Here is a 19,869-nt window from a genome sequence, read left to right on the forward strand (position 1 = left end):
TGACCTGAAGAGTGAGAGTTGGGACTACCAGCCAGCAGGAACTGTGACAACAAAGCAGTCCATTTATTTCTCTACCACCTGGTAAACTACAGTGTGATATCTGAATTCATCGCACATCCAATACACCCATCATCTTCGTTCTATATCTCTTGCAAGGGTTCTTACAATTCTATTTAGTTTCTATTTAGTTCTATTCTATTTAGTTTTATTCTATTTAGTTTAATAGAAAAATGCAGAAAAGTAAATGTTTAAAAAAAGTCTGACTCTTCAGGAACCGAGAAGACACCCTCTTGCAATAAAGGAAGCAGACATTTGCATGCTTTTTGTAGAAATCTGCTATGAAACACAACGGTTTTGTTTGTTTCTTAACATTAGAAGTAGAAGCCCTGTAAAGGCTTTTACAATCTTATCAGGACTATAAAACAATGAACACAGACTGATCTTAAGGTGCTGCAAGTTCTTTTCTTATTTCACTGAGAGCTCAATTTAGCCAAATCAAGTGTATCATTATTTTCTTGGTAAGATGTATATTAGAGGTTACACACAATAATCAAGGACTTCACAAAATGAACTGCTCACAAATCATTTGGATTTTACCCCATACAGATCTTCCAACTGGGCAAATATATTTAAATGTTATGATTACAATTCAAATAGAACTAAAGTAATATTTTAAAGAAATAGAACAGCTGCTAAAACTAGAATGGATCACTCCTTTACTCTTATCAAACGGCTGCTCCTAAGAAACAGGGAATTTTCCTTTTAGTTAAGGATGAACAATGCCCACCAATGTTGTACTGCCTTTGAAAGGTAATTAAATTTTGATTTGGTTGAGAGAAATATTTAATTATTATTAAACATTACTAGAGTCTCTAAGGTGGTGCAAGATGTGAATCTATTACTTTCAAAAAACTATTTATTGCACAGGAAATGAAGAAAGATATGTGGATCCAGACAAAACCACATCTTTGACATTGTAATATTGTAAGTTATTGCTGATTAACCCTCAGAACTGAATCAGAGATCCTCTTCCACACATGCACACACGCTGAAATGTTACGAGACATATTAAAAAAAAAAAAACAAACAAACAAAAAAAAAACAACAACAACAACAAAAAAAACCAAAAACCCCACAACTAAGTCTGCAACGCCCTTACAAAGATAGAGCTAGTAGCAGAGTTTGTCTCAATTTCACTGTCTGACACAGTGCCTCTGGATCCTGCTAAATTGCCACCATTTTCCACACTTGGGCCATCACCAGCATTGCTGCTCAAGTCACTGTCTGCTCCCAATGTCTCTCCAGAACTGTTACTAACCTGTGGAGAAAAATAAAGCAATTACCTTCAACAGGTAATACATCAGAGAATTTGTTCTTATTTTTAATGCATCAAACAATCTGCCTTTTTTGCTCCGAGGTTACCTTTTTAAACTTCTATTTTTTACAAATGGTTTATACACAACTAAGACATATTTAGAGACTTGTTGCAATCCACCAGTTCCATAAATACACCAATTTGTAGGAATATGTAACAGCAACAAGCACCATGTATGAAGGCTGCAATCTGCCCATAAAGCAAGCACTATATATATTCTGTCAGACACACATGCTTGCTACTCATTCCAAGGCTCTCGAGAGAGAGAACTCACAGAGTGAGTCACATGTGTGACACTATGCTGCCACACCACACGAAATGTAGGCACAAAATGCCCTTCCCCACTTTAACAAGCAGACAATCATATCCAGATTTCACTCCGGGCATATCTTACCACAGTGCTGACTTCAGAATCCTGGCTTGTACTTCGGACCATAACTGTTGGTCCTCCACTGGGAAGAGAGTCAAAATCACTCTTCTGCAATTAAACATAAAGGACAAGAAGAGTCACATTAGTTTTTACCATAAGGAGAGAACATCCCATTCATCTGGGCTCTTGAATCACATGCCTTATGCTCCCTTAGTTTATTTAGCCAATCAAATAGAAACTACTGTCTGAGTGTCAAAAAAAACCATGGTGTCCTGTAATTGAGTTTACAAGGACCAGTGCCCTAGAGAAAGGGACGAAGAAATTTTACCAAATGAACCTCTCAGGAATACTCAAACCCTAGAAGTCTTCCCATAATTAAGTAGTGAATAGAAGAACCTTGTCTCTTACCACATAAATAAAGCAAGCACAGGAGCCACTGACCTGAGAACCTGAGGCCAAACTGAGGCCACTGTCTGCACTGATTTGGGATTTCTTCTCATCTGTTTCTCCCAAATCAAATTGTTTCACACCTTCTGGTCCTGAACAAAGGAAAAAGTAAGGAATTACTGCACCAAGAAAAAACAGCATAGGAGAAAGCAGATGACAGACTGGAAGCAGGAACAGTACCAAGAAAACAGATTTCTTTTCTAATTTTCTTTGATTTTTAATGTATTTTTTATTATTCCTTGGTACTGAAAACAACAAGGCCAGCAGAACACATTTGCTAGTCTTCAAACATTAGTTTGAATTTCAAATACTCTGAAGTCCGGGAATGACTTTAATTAAACATTACCTTTCTTAGCCATTCAAGAGAGATAAGAGGACAGACAACAGTCAAATAGCTTCCAGTTACAATAACACATGCAGAGCAGTTGACATTCAACTCTAGGAAGCCACTTCCTTTAATTCTTGGTAATAAAAAAGAATAGCTATTTACTTAAAAGTCAGAATCCTTTTTGGAACAGCTAAATTTCTCAAAGTCCTGGACAGAGGATTTTTGGTTGGCCACTGCAACTATCTAGGCAAAAATCAGGCAACACAAGACAAGAAAATCAACTGTGACAATTGGTGTTACCCAGTAAGATTTTCCAAGACTAAGCTTCTATGATGCTGTTACTTCACAACATTTCCCAATTACAGTAACAAATGGCTCTCCAGAGTTGGCAATCACATAGGTAGGAGAGAGAAAGGGAATCAGCAAGCTTTTAAGTCATGCATTCAATAACCCAAAGATCGAAAAAACAAAAAAGGGAAAGAAAGGATAAAGAACTTTATGTTCAATTTCCCATGCACTTCTAGAATCGTATCATCTATTGTCCTCAGATGGGATGGCAGAAAGAAAAGAGAGTGGTGGAGAGGTAGAGCCTGAAAAGAAATTTGGATAAGCACTGAATGAAGTAAACAACAATGCAAGAAAAGAGTGTGTTATAAGCTGTACACAGAATGTTAATACTCTCAGAAAGGGGAAGAGACTGAATGCAATACTTCTGCCATAGCCATATCTGCCAACTATTCAGTAACAGGAAGACATGATCAGCTGCTGGACTATTTGTATTATATACCCATGTCTACAGCCAGTATCTCTAAGCAAACAATGCCACTATCTCTGTAACCACTGATCACAACCTGGGAATTATGAACATGTTTGTATTATATGTAATATTAGAGAGCATAAGACAGTGAAAAGGAAAGAAAAAGGGAAGGGGGAGAGAGAGAGAGAGAGAGAAGGATAATATACAAAGATTTGTGGGAGTGAGTTTGAGATGATATGTAAACTTATGAATAGCAAAGCCATAAGCGGGCTGTGCAGACCATACTAACTTACTACTCAACCACCAATTCTTCCTTTGAAGTGTTTACAGAAAGTATTCTTCATTTGCTATAGTATTTTGTCTCTAGACCCAAATGCTTTAGTTACTGTAAATCACCTCCTCAAAGACTCTAAAGAAAGAGAAAGCATAAACAAAATTTATGAAGAGAAGTAACTAAAAATATCTTTTTCTAATAATTTGGAATATTATTCTCCACCAAAATACACACAGTTCACATCTAGAGGTCTATTTCCACTCATTCAAGTGGTCATCATTTCCAGTTCTGATACAGCAAAAAGTTTTTACAGTAATAACACAAAATTTCAGCTGTGTGTTATAAGCAATTTAGGAGCTTTCTGTCCCAACACATAATTCAGATATGTTTCTAGCAGTTTGACTTTTAAAGGAATTGAAATTGACTGAAGCAGTTCAGAGATTTGAGGGCTGTAACTGAGTTTAAGGAGCACAATAGCCACAATTACATTGTTGTCACTGTCAATTTACAGGTGCTTAAAAACCTCCCTTTCCCTTCTTTATGGAGCCAGATATCTAATATACATGGAACACTAAAACCTCAATTGATCCCTCCCAATGCAGGGACCTACCTGAAAGGGTCAGTTTGGGAGGGCAAGTGTGTGCATGTGCTCTGTGTCTGTCTCACACAGTCCTACCTCAGCAGATGGCAATTCACAAGTTAAGCACACTAAGCTGCACTGCAGAGGCGCCCCATCATTATCTCTGAACTAACTCTGGATGCTAATCTCTACTTAACAGAAGTACTTAACTGAGGTGCCTAGAACTAATGTAAGCAAACCCAGGTCTAGTCAGAATGTTAGGAATTTTCACTCATTTATCTCAGCGATTAATCCTTCCCGAACTTCAGTCTGTAAAATAGGCAGCATCAGCTCTGCAAAGTACAAACTAAGCTTATGGTTAGGAAACACCTACCACAACATGGTTGTAATAAATTGGCTGTTGTCCTTATGACATATGTCCATATTCACAACAGTGACAACCAAAAGAGCAAAACCTGGTATTGCACCTGCAGACTACACATATTCAATATTTTATTCATATATCAACAGATGTTCAGATTTGTGTAGATTTAGAATACTATTTAGACTCTGCAACAGCCTCAAACTATTTCACTCCTTCTTTTCCAAGGGATATGAAAAACAAAATCAAGTTGATTCTTTATTATGAGGCTATTTTCTAGAAGCCAACACTAAATACAATTCTTCACATACACCTTCTCTCTCCCCCTCAGAAGTATTTCTTGTTGCAGATTGACTGCTCATGGTTGATGCCAGTTAACAAAATTTGCCATCCCACAGCTTGAACAAACAGGAATGCTTCATTCCAGTAACATTTAATCAATCAAAATATCCATGTCAACAACTTCTTAAACAAGTTTTAACTTTTAAGGAAGGAGATGGGAGTATCTTAAAATTCTTCCATATTTATCTGGCTGGCAAGGATGCAGAACACCTGCTTCCTCTTCTTTGAAGGCAATATTCAGGGGAGGAAAAAAGAAAGGGAAAAAAAAAAAAAGAAGAGACATTTGAACACAATTTCCTCAGGACAAACAGATCTGTTTGGTCTCTTTAATGGAGACTTTCTTGATAGATTTTGTTCTTGTGGGTATAAAACCTGTGTGCCATAGATGCAAGCTCACCCTGCACCTGGGGAGTTGGCAGTTATGGGGAGGCTGGAGGAGTCAGTTTCTACATTTTTTTTTAATTTCCTTACTCGTTTTTTCCAAAGATTTTTGCTTTTTCACTTCCTGGTGCTTGTTCCACAATTCTACCCAAGATGCATTGAAAGCAGGAGAGAAAGAGAAAAAGTCAGCAGCTGGTCAGACAGGTGAAAACGGGGAAAAAATTTCAAACAAAAACCCCACCCCTTCACCTCAAAAAAAAAAAAAAAAAAAAAAAAAAAAAAAAAAGGCAGAATTTGACAACTACTGAGTGAAGGGTTAATTAAATTAACACCATTTTAACAGAAATCAATGTCAGCTATTGAGCACTGCATCATCTCTCAGTAACAGTATTCAAACATTAGAGATGACTTCATACAGTTGTGGTGGTGCATCCCTCCTCCCCTTCTCGGGCCACACTTTGACAGCAGTGAATTAACAGCTCTTAAGAACAAATAATTAATCACCTTTTCTAAGAAAGGGATTTAAGACTGTCAGATATTTATTCCTCTAAAATGTAAGCATCACAGAAGCTCTAATTAACAGAAACATTTTAATGTCTCTAGTTTATATCACTGAAAGGAGAAAGACACAAAAAGAGCAGCAGCAATTCCAAAAATATTAAAGGTTAACACAACATTTAACCAATATTATAACTTACATATTATCACAAAGTTTACAAGTTATTTTTGACCTGACAACATTGTCAATAAATGCCTGGCTCTGCCTCTGAACCTGTCCTATTTGCAAAGAGCTGAACTTCTCTGCATCCAATTGCTCCTAGCGGAGTACAGAGAACAGAAAATGGTGAAGAACTAAAATGAGCAAGACATCAGACATGCTTAACTCCCACTTCCAAACTCAAAGTCACAGCACTCTAATCAAGTTGAATTCCATAAGAGAATATACAGTGCACAGACCAGCAAAACAGTCTGAAGTTTTCTTAAAACTGAATTTGAAACTTAGCCCTGGGACAAACCAGTGATGAAGCACTAGCACTTTTCTATCACATTGTTCAACTCTCTGAAATGCAGTCACCTTTTCTGCTCAGAAACATCAGATCATTCCAGGTCCTTTGGCCTGTTGGCCAAAGAAAACATTACAAGCTGACAAGCTGAGCTGACTCAGTCAGGCACTGTCCTCTCTGACTAGCACCATTAAAACTGGGGACACTACAGATATAGACCTCTTAGAAAAGAGGCAAAGGGACAAAAAAAAAGAAAAATGTTCTTTTACTGCTCTTTAAGAAAACTTCTTGAGCAACTGAAAGGTCACTTAAGTGTGTTAGAAACCCATTCCACCCTGCAAATAGCAGAAATAAGGTCAAGACAGGCTCTAAATAAGTTCTATTGAGCAAAATGTCCACTGGAAAAAAAAATTTAAAAGGATAGGTTACGACTGTGGAGGAGGGCTCCAAAGTATTATGAAAAAAGACATCAGGAGTGAGACAAATGCAACAAGGTAGAAAAAGCTAGAAAGATGGCTTCTAGCCTACCAGTTTCTAGATCTGCTTCATGATTGATGGATGTTCCTTCAACTTTCATAAATAGACAGATGGATAAGATAAAATCACTGAGGGATCCAAACAGCATCCTACAGGCTTATCAAGCTGAGCATACACTAACACAGATAACAATCTCTAAGATGGACTGAATTTGTTTGTTTAAGGGCTTTGAAAACATCTGGCCTCTTCTGTGCTCAGTCTATATGGCTTTACTTAATCTGAAAGCTACAACACCTGCCACTGACTTATTTTTAGCTGACTTGTCTATTAATTTAGTGTAGAGTATATCCTACCACATTAAAAACAGACTAGATTTTACTTTCAACAACTTAGTCAAAGAAGAAAAACAAAACTTCAAATAAACTCCAAGGGCATAAAATACTACAGCTCTGGCTTTGTTACATGACCCTGAACTAAACAGGACAGCAGGTCCAAAAAGGACATGATGCAGATGACATATGTGGCACAATCTTTTCTGTTTAAAAAACTCAACCAAAATAAAGTGATCTGACCGGATTAAACGATTATTTAAAAACTAGTAATGGAAACTTCAGTTAGTACTTACATTTTCATTTACAGTCATGGAAAGTATGCAATAAACCAAACTTATCACTAACATAAAGTGATAAATTATTTAATTATCAACCTAAAAGCCACCAGTGTCCTAACAAAAAGACCTACATTACAGGTGATGGCCTACACTATAGGTGATGAACCCTGGAAGACAAGAACCCCAGAAGTAAGCAATTGGTGAGTATCAGAAGCATCATTTTCACACTGAATTTTCTCGGTAGGAATTAGGTATCAAAGCACAGTCAAGATCAAAGCTCAGCTGCTAAAAATCCATCACACTTCACTTCAGAAATAGGAAACCTTGTGAACTTCATGGCCATTGTTCCTGTAGCAAACCAGAAAACTGCACAGATTCAGCTAGCACAGATTCAGCTCTAAATCTGAGTTTAATCACCACACCAACATACAATTTATATATGACTACTGCAAACAGCTGTACATTATTTTACTCCATCCTTCTGAAGACTTCTCATTCTAGTGTTTCCTCCTGTATCTAGGTAAAAAGGTTAGCAGCCCAATCTGCATTTCATCTGTACAATACCAAGAGATTAAATCAAAGTTTTGCTTACATATCTGCAACCTGAGGTTGTAAGCACCTTCCAAAGTTCACAGAATCAAGGAACTGCTGAAGTTCAAAGGGACCTGTCAACCACCAGGTTGGACCACCAGGTTGGACCATCATCTAGTCCAACCTCCCTGATAAAGCAGGATTGACTAAAGCTGCTTGCCACAGGATCATGTCCAGTCAGGTATTCGCTTTCTCCACAGATGGAGAATCCACCACCTTTTCAGGCAACTTGTTCCAGTGTTGGATCATCTTCATAAAAACATTTTTTCTCGTGTTTAAATGGAACTACTTAAAAATACATTGTTGTTTCAACAATATGTAAATGTTAAGCAAATGCTTTTCCCTAAAATAAATTGGTTTGAATGAGAACAACTGCATTTCACAGCTGAGCCACGACTAAAGCCGGTCCTGTCATATTCTGAAGTTTCTATGACAGAACATAAAGGAAGCATAATAGGTAAGCAGCTTTAAATTATCTCTCTGCAACACAAGAGAAACACCCTGTTCTTCTAGGTCACACGAGTCAGATGAACATGGAGACTACACTGTTTTTACAGCGATTTCCTAAAAAGTGACTTTCATACTAGTCCACGTTTTGTGGTGAAAGACAAAAGCAGTTAGAAATAAAAGGCTTCAGGAAAAACATTCAAGTCTTTTGAACTTTGGTCAGTCTAGGTAAAACCATATCCTTCTTGTAATTTAGCTCCATATAAGACAAGTGGAAATTATCATAGCATCAGAACCACCATAATGAGAATGTACCTTTGCCTGACCTTGAAGACTGTAAATTGTGTAAGGCTAATGTTCTGGCAACAGGAGTTAACATGGCATATTACGTAGCACTTATTTTGAAAAGCACTTCTGACATTGCTTCACAAACAGAAATTATCTGATCTCTATGATTTCCATTTTTATGAGGCTTTAACTTCATCTAAGGCAAAGAAGCAGTCTTAGCAATCTGATCAAAAGATCTCTCTTCATTCTTTAAAAGAACATTGTCCTAGAGCCTGGGTTATTCTTAGCTGCGCCAGAAGCATACTTTCATTTTTCTCTTCTACAGAAAAGTAATCAAGTACCCAGAGCAAACCAAACACCTAACTAAAATGCTGTAAAATCTGAACCTGAAACTCTTTCAGCTTCCTGACAGCTTTTCAAATAGAGTGCAAGACTAGTTTCTGAGCAACTGCCTCCACAGATTACCTCTTTAAACAAGAAAGCCAGTCAGGTCAGAGGGGTTCAGTATCAGTTCAGGACTCGACAGCACCTAGCCTGCAGTTATTATTTGTTTGTAGAATGAATGTCTGTCGTCCTGTCACTCAGCTGCTCAACAAACACATTCCCTAGTCTTATGCCACAAACTACACATATATCCTCACAGCACCACACTTTGAGAAGATTAAATTTTCATACAGTGCTTCCACGAAAGTGTTATTTTAAACAAGCTGTAAGAAGCAACGTCTATAATTTAACATGATGTATTTTTGCAGCTGACAAAAAATATCCATAGGCTGATGGTACTTCTCATGTTTACAGTCCACAGCCCACAGGATTCAACCAAAGTAATTTTTTTATTTCTCTACCACCAAAAAAGTCTGTAAAACCCTTTTTAAATACAACAGTTCTGAAAGCCCTACTTCAAACTTTTTCCCAAGACACAGCGAAAAGTTATACCATCTAAGAGTAAGACAGGAAAATCTCCAGTGCCCAGCCTAGCAGATGCTGTTTAGAAGAACACACATTCTATTTGCTATTGCATAGAAGGAAAATCCATCAGTCCTCCTCACTGAAACTGTAACACTTCAACTAAAATCTTTTTGGAAGTTTTGTTGTTAACAGACAGCAGATTTTAGATCCCACTTATATCAGAATACAATCTACATAATTCACAGGTAGCCAGCAATGACAGAAAACCTTTTTCCATGTTTCCCTTCCACAGCTGCCCTTTCTGAAGTCCTGCTGTCCCTGTTCCTCTTTTTCCATTTCCTGTTGCTTGAAAACAGCAATCAAAGAGCAAAAAATAAGGCTATTTAAGGTGTCATGAAATATAGAAACAATTAAGATTAGACAGCTTCTGGAAGAAAATTGCGGTGGACAGTTTATCCGAGAGTAGGGTGAAAACACGTATGATTGTTCCTTGTGATCCAAGGTGTAAATGAAGCATGTTACAGTAGCAATGCAGTGTGTTAAAATGGAGAGAATGCAAATAGAACCTAATGCAAACCATAAGTCCCCCCTGCACTTCACATGCACCTCAATACACACCAATGGAAGCAATAAAATTTTCTTCCTTTAGACTTCTTGTGTCAAACTCCCTTGGCCCTTTGCCTGCAGGGCTGGGTGGCTTTGGCATTAGCTGAGGTACTGGCAGCTGCATTGCAGGTTTTGGCTCCACTCTTGGGGATGATGCAGGATCCTTGCCAACTGGAGTGACAGATCCATCTGTAGGACTTCGTTTTCTCTTTTCTGGTTCTTGAAATAAAAAGAACAGTGTTGAGAGAATATAAATAAATAAATAAATAAATAAAAACATAAGGAAAAAGGAAATGAGAGCAGGAGGAGAAAGATGAGACAGATGGTCTCACCTAAATCATTAAGCCTAGCACTGAAACAGCTCAGTGTCGCATTTGCTCCCATAGGTCAACATGGCTTGCTGATAGTCTGACACACTGGTGGAAACAGTAGAGGAGAAAGCCAGAGTACTGTTTTAGTGATACTCAAGTATCTCATTTCTGTATATCTGAAACCCTGGAATGTTCTCTGACACAGTAACTGTAGCATCTCCTCTGCTGAATTGTGAAAAAATAAACAACCCTGCCCAAACTATCAAGAATACAATTTATAGAAGATAAGTAAGTTCCTCTCCCAGTGTAAAGATGACAAATCCAATCAGTTTCATGGGTAACACTGAATTAAACTCCAGTTAGGGAAAAAAACCCAAAACTCAATCAACCCAAATCAACCAATCAGCTACAGCTCTTCCATCAGTCTCTGAGACTTCCTATAACCATGTGTGCCTAAAGGCAGTTTGGATTATTTCTCTGTATCAAACCCCACAGTTTGAATTACAGCAAAACCTTCAGAAAAGAATAATTAAAACCAGGTTTTCCATAGCCTCCTGCACAAACTATTTCAACACCTGATGAATCTAATAGTCAAAACTTCATATCCTATTATCTAAACCTGTCATACCACTAGATCTTGCAATACCTTTGTTCAGTAGATTTAAGATTCTGCTATCAGTAGCACCTCTCTATCTAGATAGTAATTGAAAAGAATCAACACCTAACACTCAACAGACTGAACACTTCCATCCTTCAGAGCCAAAGTGTTTCCCTAATTCCTCATAGATCTTTTCAGAAACCTCCTCAACTTTGCAAGATGTGATGACCAGAACTGAGATCACTTCCTCAGCTGAGGGTCTTGTTACTGATACATTATGATACTACACAGTAGCAGCATTCCAACTGTGCATTCACAGATACACAGTGCCCACCCTTCCCAGGTTTTACAGACAAAGTAAACAGTGGGAAGTTCACATACAGCAGCAGGAGACTGCTTCCGAGGATATCCTCCCAATCTCACTATTATTGCCAACTACCCTTGTTCCTAAAAACGAGTCCTAAGTTTGACCATATTATAATAACTGAATCACAACCATGCTTTATTAAGATTTAGCTTACTCTAGACAAATATTTGCAGTAGACAAATAAGCTATATCCATCATGTCCTGTAGGATTACTAGTTTATTACTATATGTTAAATAATAACATCATAAGGATACTCTCTCTAAAATATTTCTAGAAACAAATACTAATTTTAACTAATTGAAAACAAGTGAAAAACATACCAAAAAGCTAAAATTTGACTACAAATTAAGACACTATGCAATAATGAGAAGAGTCTTTAAAAGTTTGCACCAAATTTTGTCTGTCATGACGACAATTAGTTTACTGGGAAAACTCTACTTACCATCAAATTATGCAATTTGGCCTTCACTCTAAAACTATGGAGTTTTACATCAGCCACTACAATTTTTCTTAGAATCAGTGTCAGACTAAAAGCTTGTAATTACCAAGATCAGCCTATTCTCCACATTTAGGACTGTTCTACCAGCACAGCCTTCCTTACCTTCCTCAGCATTCTAACAATGACTGGAAAGGAACACAGGGGGTATCTAAGCTAACTCATAAAAAAATCCCTGATGCACGACCCCGATCACCAACTATAAAGAGTTCAGTAGATGCTACTCCTCTGCTACTATGAAATAAGTAACTTTGCATCATTTGAGATTAGAGAAAAGTCAGATACTAAGCAGAGATTTAGCTTTTTGTCATCTTTTGCTTTCTTCCTTAGTGTGCATTTTCATACTTTGCATTAAAAATCAGATTCTTAAGAAACAGCTAAAAAATAGAGATATTTTCAGACTTTCTTCTCTAAGAGTATTTAGTTGTATGAGAAGAATTGTGTAGGGCAACTTGGTTGGTGAGACGTAAGTCTCGTTCCACACTACAAGTGTCTTCCTCCCTGCTGAGGTTGCCTGCAACAACTTTCCAAGATTGTGGCTGGGACAGTTTTAGCTGAAGGTCCCCATTCCCAGAATTTCCACTTCAGCTGTAGAAGTGCCAGGTTTTGTATCTCACTGCAGCATTTCCATTTTCAATTAAAGATCAGTATGGCCATGATTTTGCTCTGGTCCAGTAAAATGTGTAAGAAACACAAATCAGGCTTCAAGCTTTAGAAGGCTTCAGTAACAATGGTACAATTCTCACCATTTTGGAAGTGTTGGAAAAGCCCTGAAATATCAAAAGGCACAAAAACATCTCCCTTCCCAATCTTGTTTGGTTCACAAAAACTGTATTCTCATGAACACTTTTCCTACCTTTATTATAGTAGTGAGTATGTGCTATCTCTAGCAAGCCAAAAACACTGGCCATGCCTCCCAGGCCAGCATTTGCATATGACTGCTCCAGGCTTAACACGGTGCACTTCAGCAGATCCAGCATGCCTTTATAAACTTTGCGGCTGATCTCCTGCAATGAAATCCCCATTAGTGCTGCTATTTCCGAAGTGAGAAAGTCATTCAAGAACATAAATCCCAAAACTGCTGTAACATCAGCTTTTTGTAATTGACAAAAACTTCCTGTGAATTGAACCTCAGCAGGCACTCAGTGTGAGGACCCTGCTGAGCTCAGCACTGACCACATCCTGTATGACATCCTGTCGAGCATCCTCCTCTGACTGGATGGTGCGATTCAGCTTGCTCAGCACAAAGACACGGAGCTGCTCACTCTCCAGCAGACGCCGGACTCTCTTCATGTTCAGCCAGCCAACACCTTGCCCATCAAGAACATTGTGTACCACCTCCTTCAGGAACTGCTGGTTCTCACTGATACATTCAAGAGAAGGCAGGCAAAAGTTAGTCACCCTCTGCTTACTTTGGCTTGCATGGGAAGAGAGCTATGGCCAGGGCACACACAGAAGTACCTTCCCTATCAACAGTAGCTGACATCTAGCTTTGTCTGCTGCTAACATAACTGCACACAGCTCAAGCTCTGTTCCATAGGTGTAGTATCAAATACTTTATTTCGTCCTTTATGTCCTATAAAAAGCCATAATCAGGCTTTCCTCTAGCTCCTCTTGGTACCACTCTATCCTTCACTTTCACAGCAACCATCAGAATCCATAGGAATCCTTTATAACTCAACCTTCTTCCACAGCCCCCATGTCTGAGCTGTAGGCTTTCTTTGAAAGAGGAAGTGCAGCGCTACTAATGCATTACTGCAGCAGCCTTGGCACATGCTCTGTGTGGCACATTTGCTCAGCTTCTTTTGCCACAGAGGGAAAGGTAAGAAGAAGGAAACTCCTATGCAACCTGCTGCATTCCCCGGTCTGAACTGCAGCTATTGCTCTTACCTGTCCCCCAAAACCAGTAGATCAAAATCAATTCACTCTACCCATGACTGCTACATAAGAAAGGGAGGAGAAAGCACAGGCACGGGTCAGGTAATATTTACTTGCACCATTCTGAGGCCCTTCCCAAGGTTGAGAAAAGCACTTCACGTGAATTTATGGAATCATACTGTTTCATTGGACTCAGCTGATCCCCTTGCATGGTGCAATAAAACTCCACTGGGCTAGATCATCTTGTTCAGAATACTCAATTACAAAGAACATCAACTGAGTTAAAGTAGAAGCCTAGAACATTTTGGATCTCAGACAGAAGGAGGATACATTTTGGAGCGCAGAAAAATAAGCATGTGCACTGTTAGCTGCAAGACATCTGTACCAAATCGTCCATGGTCTAGGGCAACAGAAAAGTACCACTTAGTTTTCAACAGCTAGACTTCTGAGAAAACACTGGCCAGGTATAAGGCCACTCTAACTACACTGTTCACCTGAAAAGCAGGAAAAAAAATATCACCTGGAATTGCTAGTTCGTCCCTGAGGTGATGGAGATTCTCTTTTCACTGTTGGGCTGTGCTTTATGACTGAAGACTTCTGATCAACAAGGGCCCGTCTGTTTCCTAAAAATGAGAGGAAACAGAGTGAGAGGAAAGGGTGGGAAGAGAACAATCTGATCCCAGGACAGTAACAAGCAACACTAAAGTTGGCTAACACACCTATTTGAATTACAGGTAACAGACTTCAAACAAAATGGAAATTCCAAAAAAGCAGCAGCGTATATCATATTCTAGCATCACACATCGGCAGAAAACAGTAATGGGAGTAATGCAGAGAGAAAAAGAGAAGATGATAATGGGAGCAGGAGGTGAGAGGCAGGAAAAGTTTGGCTGCTCTGCATGCAGTTCCACAACAAGAATCATCTTCAAATTAGTCACTATATGTAAAAGCATAATGCATTGAGGGTGACTAGTATAGATCATGTGGTACTGGTTACCCAGCGAGAAAGGTAGCCCGAAGTCAGGCACAGGGAATGCTGGAAATTGTTACATCATGCACAGCTCATGCTGTAGGGAACCCACCTTCATTGCTTACTGGGCCAGCTTCAGTAATAATCTCCATTATAGTATTTAACCCAAATACTGGGACACAAAATATACAATTAGTAGTGTACTGAAATATCTACACTCCCCACTGTCACCATCAAAAGAATCCAACTACCAGTTTCTTCCCAGCCCTCCCTCAAAATAAAACCCAAATGACACTAGAGCAGGAAGGATGTTTGAAAGCCCAAGACCACAAGGGCCAGAATAACTTATCTTAAGAGATAGTGCTTGACTTGAAATTTGGCATCGTGGAACCAGCGTATTGCATCTTCAAGGACATTATTGCACATATGATATTTGAATGGCACTATAAAAACCATCTGCATCACCAAGGAAAAAATATCAATGGATGTGCATGAAATAAAAATTAAAAAGGAAGATGGAAAGTGGTCAAACAGCAGCAATGAAATGGAGTCCCAGCATCATTTCCCATTACAGTTAGAAACACATAATTGGCAAGAACAAGTTAATGCAGCAACTTTGTATCTCTACAACAGAGACAAAAAACATCTAAAAAACACTGAAGTGCCCATTGGGAATCCCAGTGAGCCAGCATGCACAAGTAAATGAACACACACACACACACACACACACTCTCACACACACTTGCACATGCACAAAACAGACTGAGCTACTCCATGGAAATCCCATCCTCATATTTGCACAGTAACATTAAGGACCCTACAGGATTAAAATAGTCAAGAAAAGAACACCAAAGTGCAGAAGATGAGGCACAAAGCATGAATGTGGAATGGCAAACCCCATCACTGTTTTCTTCCAATGCATGGAATCAGTCATTAAGTTTACCCATGGAAACAACCCTCACATGAAGCATGTTTCTTATCCAGTACAACTGGACATGAAAACATAACCAACTGGTAAAAGGTTGTCAAAAACAGCTGTGCAGAGTCTCTGCTAGTGTTTTCACCCTACCAGTCCTGTAACCCCTCATTCTACACACAGGGAATGACTACTTGTCTCAAAAACAAAGTCCAAAGCAGAAACACAAAATCCAGCTTTTGGTCTTTGTTTCTACAAGGTCAAAGGTCAGCAAAACATCATACCAACCTTCATCCACATCCCTTCCCAATTCCAGATTAAAGTAATCTTTACCGATAAAAGTGATGAGGAGGAAAAAAATAAGTGAAAAAAAATCAACACATTAAAACAAAAGCAGTAAGTTCTAATCAGAAAGAATAACTCAAAAGGCAAAATAAAATCTCTCCTCAGTATGGCATCTGAAAAGGTCTCAACACTCTGACACCAGTGCACACTCAGCCACCCCTGCGATACTACACTTGGTACAAGGATGACCAGGCTGTCTTACACCCATGGTGCGAGGGCCCTTTCTCCAGTGCCCATTCGGACACATTATCTAGTCATACTGCAGACAAACAGGAGATGTTCTAATGAAAAAATTGTGCACATGTGCTAGGGATTGATTTTCACTCTTATAGAACGGAAAGCATGGTTGTAATTTGATTTTCTATTCAGCAATCTGAAAAGACAATAAACACTTTTGAAACCCGTGTACTCTGCAGTCTCCATGGGAGGCTGGCATTACCCCCATTTACCAACGCAGCATCATCACTAATAAATTACCTAAGGCTAAGCATGAAGATAGTGGCAGTACAAAAGCAGGACCTATCTCCTGGTTCCCATTCTTTATACTAAGTACTTAAAAATAAAACAAAACAAAATACACTATGAATGTTGGTTTTGCTTTATATCTGTTAACTCAGCCTAGACTGGACACTCTCCCATCCCAACATAGCCCAGTTGTTGGGAAAAAGACTGTCTGAGAAATAGCATAACAATCTACTGTCTTGCTCCTTAACACAGGTACTACCCAAACAACCAAAAGGCATCACTCCCAAGATTCCTGTTAGGGGTAGGACTTCAGACTGCCAAGGCACAAGAACTGAAAAGGCTGTAGAAGACAATGGGAAAAAATGGTTACCTTTCAAGCTGGGAAAGGGAGTATTCTTGTCTCTCCCAACTTTGGTTGGTAGGGCTAAGTTTGACAGACTGAAACTTGTGCTGTGGTTTCTGTACAGGCTGCCTATGACAGAAGACAAAAACAATTAAATGCCTACTGCTCACTGCACACACCCAAAGATCATGTAATTCACTGTCCTATTTCAGATCCTTAATGATTAAGTTCTTCTTTACTACCCAAAAGTCTCACAACAACATGACCTCATTTACATTGCAACCACATCTGTAATCAGATTATTCTAAATAGTACAAAACCATAAGTCGTAGCATTCATGTCACAATAACTGATGTTGGATTTTTGAGTCTGAAACGCAACAGCAAAATCCTCCTGTCTTCCTGCACTTATATCACATCACCTTAGCTCTACCTTCCAGTTTGATCCTGTTTTTGGGAGCAAATGAATGGGTGGGCTACATGAGAACACAGGATGACAGAAGATCTGCAAAACATGCAACTCTGAAGCGAGGACTGTGCACCGTGTCTTGTGAAACACTGTAAATCTGCCATGGAACCATGTTTTGAAATAGAAGCTTTTCATTTATTAGGAAAAAACATACATTCTTCCTGGCACAGGCAGATCTTAAGAACACAATTACGCATCATCATCTGCTTAAACCTGTACACAGCCTGGAAGTATCACATTTAGATAAAGAAGCTGATGAACACTTCAAGTTACTAATTTAAAGTGTCAACATATTATTTCAATTTTCTTCGGTTCTTTGTTTTTTCGTAGCCTTATTTTAGTAACAGTCATTTTACCAGAAACATTTAATATATTTTCCCCAGTGCTACAACCTTCTTTCACTGTTTTTTACTGTACTGCAAGACTCAAGTGGCCACGTCTTCTGTCACTCATTAAGAGATTCTAGGTTTGTGTTCCACACCTGTGATTTTTTTTATTAAAAATAAAAGTAGGCAGTCAAGGACTTGGATTTAGCACCTAAACACACAACATGGCAGCATGGAAGGAATATTACTGTAAGATTTTTTTTATCAATTTCATAAAATGGCATAATGCTTTGTTTAAATGAAACTGAAGAAATTTCTGATCTGTGCCCTAAAGTGCCATACAACTCAAGCGGCTAACCACAAAACCGAAGTCCTTCTTACTGAAGAATACATAAAGCAGTAGTTGTCAGCAGCTGTCAGTAAGCCACCATGATTACTGGAGAGCTGGTAACAATTCGACAACCAACTCATTCTCTTGACTAGCCATCCCTCTATTCCATCCCTCTGTACACTCTGATACAATAAATAAAACTAGCTTAATGAATGCATCGTACATACTTGCAAAAGACATGATGCCCCCAAAACCTTCGCTGCTATTGTTGGAGACAGTGGAGTTTGGGGAGCTGGCCCTGGAATCTGAATCTGCATCAGAATCACTGGCCAGTTTTAAACTGTTTGGCCGGAGTAACTTCTGAGACCTTCAAAGAAATTAAGTACAATTGTTATTAGAATTCCCCCTTCCCACCCCAAATCAATACATTGTATGGTTGTGGGAGATTGATGCTGGTCTCATTCCCACCAGTTTTCACCACACTACCTGCACCTTCTGGGAAGGGAAAAAAACCACCCAAACAAACATGGAAAAGAAAAACAAAGAGAGAACTGAAACATCTTTACATTCAGGCTTTTATAGCCTTTCAGGGCATGCTGAAAATTTGTCTATGAAAGGGCACTGGCAGACTCGCAGGTTAAAGGAAAAAGGAAAAATTCACTCTGGTTTGAAAGGAGTAACAAGAAAACCCATTGTCACCAATCACTGCAGTATCTTTTCCCCAAAAGACAAAAATTTACCAAAAGAGTTTACAGAAAATCAGTATGTGATATATTAGAATGTTCTAGAAAGAACTGTAAATTCTCATAGCTTCTACTGCTTACATAAAAGTAAGGAACTGAGGGATTAGGCAAGTGCTTTTATTCAAACCAGAAGGGTTGACAGCATTTCTATATTAAATCAAAGTGATCAACAATACATCTCAGGTGCAAAGACATTTGAGTGCATTAATGTTAAACTACATGAAGCAGACAGAAACCCCAGAAGTGCCGTACAGAAGGGCAGGAGACAAGGAGGACTCGCCTGCTTCCATTGAGATTCTGGTTAAATCTTGGGGTGTAGCTCTCTTCCTGCTCATCATCTTCATCCTCCGTAGGAAAACCATACTGTGGTTCAAAGTATGGATTGTCATACTCTCGCTTCCTCACCACCCCTTCTGAGGAGCTCATGCTGCCAGCTGCGATGTCACTCTCGCGACGATCCAAGCTTATCTTGGGAAAGCTTGGTTGCAGTGGCAAGGCAGAGAGATGGTTTGAAAATCCGGCAGCCAACTTCTCTTCTATTTCTGCTGAGTCTGCTGCCTCCTGTGGACCAGTCAAATCATTGATCTGTTCGCTAATTTGCGTTACATACAACTGAGGGCAGGACAAGAACAATTATTTCAAACTGGGAAGTCCTTGCTGCTTGCTATGTATGCCCCCCCTGCCCCCCATTCCCTATCTGTGTCTCTAAACTAGGATTTTTTATACACTGCAGTATTTGTGCATTGTTCTAGGGACTTACTCCCCTTTAAAACAGCACTGAGTAATTAGTGTTAGCTCAGGAAAATGGCTTTTCATGACCATGTACCCATTCTTCTTTAAAGATCAGAAATTAATGAGTTTCCCCACCCCACTCCCTGATCCTCCAAAGACATCAGGTCTTTCCAGACTTTGTAAAAGCAGTTCCTGCAGTCCCAACCTGGACCATTTCTCTCTGTTAATGGTGCATTTTTCAATGCACTGGAACTTTTTGTACAGGAATGGTCTATCCCAGCATAAGAGGGTACCAGCAAACTCCACTTTGCTCAGAAAGTCCAGGGTAAGCATGCAATTTAATCTGTGCATGGTGTCACAGTCCTATTAGCTTTTGCCCTTCTCAGAAAGAACCATGTGCATTCTCGCATTCTTTATATCCTAATACGCTGA

General features: G+C 39.0%; 1 protein-coding gene across 17 annotated transcripts in view; it reads right to left on the reverse strand.

Annotated features, from left to right (window-relative positions):
• MADD (MAP kinase activating death domain) overlaps nt 1-19,869 on the reverse strand; it is a 68,692-nt gene that overhangs the window by 20,781 nt on the left and 28,042 nt on the right. For 4 of the 17 annotated variants that reach the window (XM_066187944.1, XM_066187946.1, XM_066187940.1 and 1 more), the window contains 12 exons: nt 18,986-19,317; nt 18,190-18,329; nt 16,865-16,966; nt 14,881-14,940; nt 14,319-14,421; nt 13,097-13,283; nt 12,777-12,927; nt 10,160-10,366; nt 5,306-5,359; nt 2,187-2,284; nt 1,770-1,853; nt 1,160-1,318 (listed from right to left, as the gene is read on the reverse strand). In XM_066187944.1, the coding sequence (XP_066044041.1) occupies nt 1,160-1,318; nt 1,770-1,853; nt 2,187-2,284; nt 5,306-5,359; nt 10,160-10,366; nt 12,777-12,927; nt 13,097-13,283; nt 14,319-14,421; nt 14,881-14,940; nt 16,865-16,966; nt 18,190-18,329; nt 18,986-19,317 (1,677 nt within the window). The remainder of the gene's footprint in view (nt 1-1,159; nt 1,319-1,769; nt 1,854-2,186; nt 2,285-5,305; nt 5,360-10,159; nt 10,367-12,776; nt 12,928-13,096; nt 13,284-14,318; nt 14,422-14,880; nt 14,941-16,864; nt 16,967-18,189; nt 18,330-18,985; nt 19,318-19,869) is intronic. The other 13 variants (XM_066187947.1, XM_066187941.1, XM_066187951.1 and 10 more) reach the window with 7 other exon arrangements.

This window comes from Chamaea fasciata, unplaced genomic scaffold, assembly GCF_029207755.1.
Source record: "Chamaea fasciata isolate MVZ Bird 193981 ecotype frontalis unplaced genomic scaffold, bChaFas1.0.hap1 SCAF_7, whole genome shotgun sequence".
Lineage (NCBI taxonomy): Eukaryota > Metazoa > Chordata > Aves > Passeriformes > Sylviidae > Chamaea > Chamaea fasciata.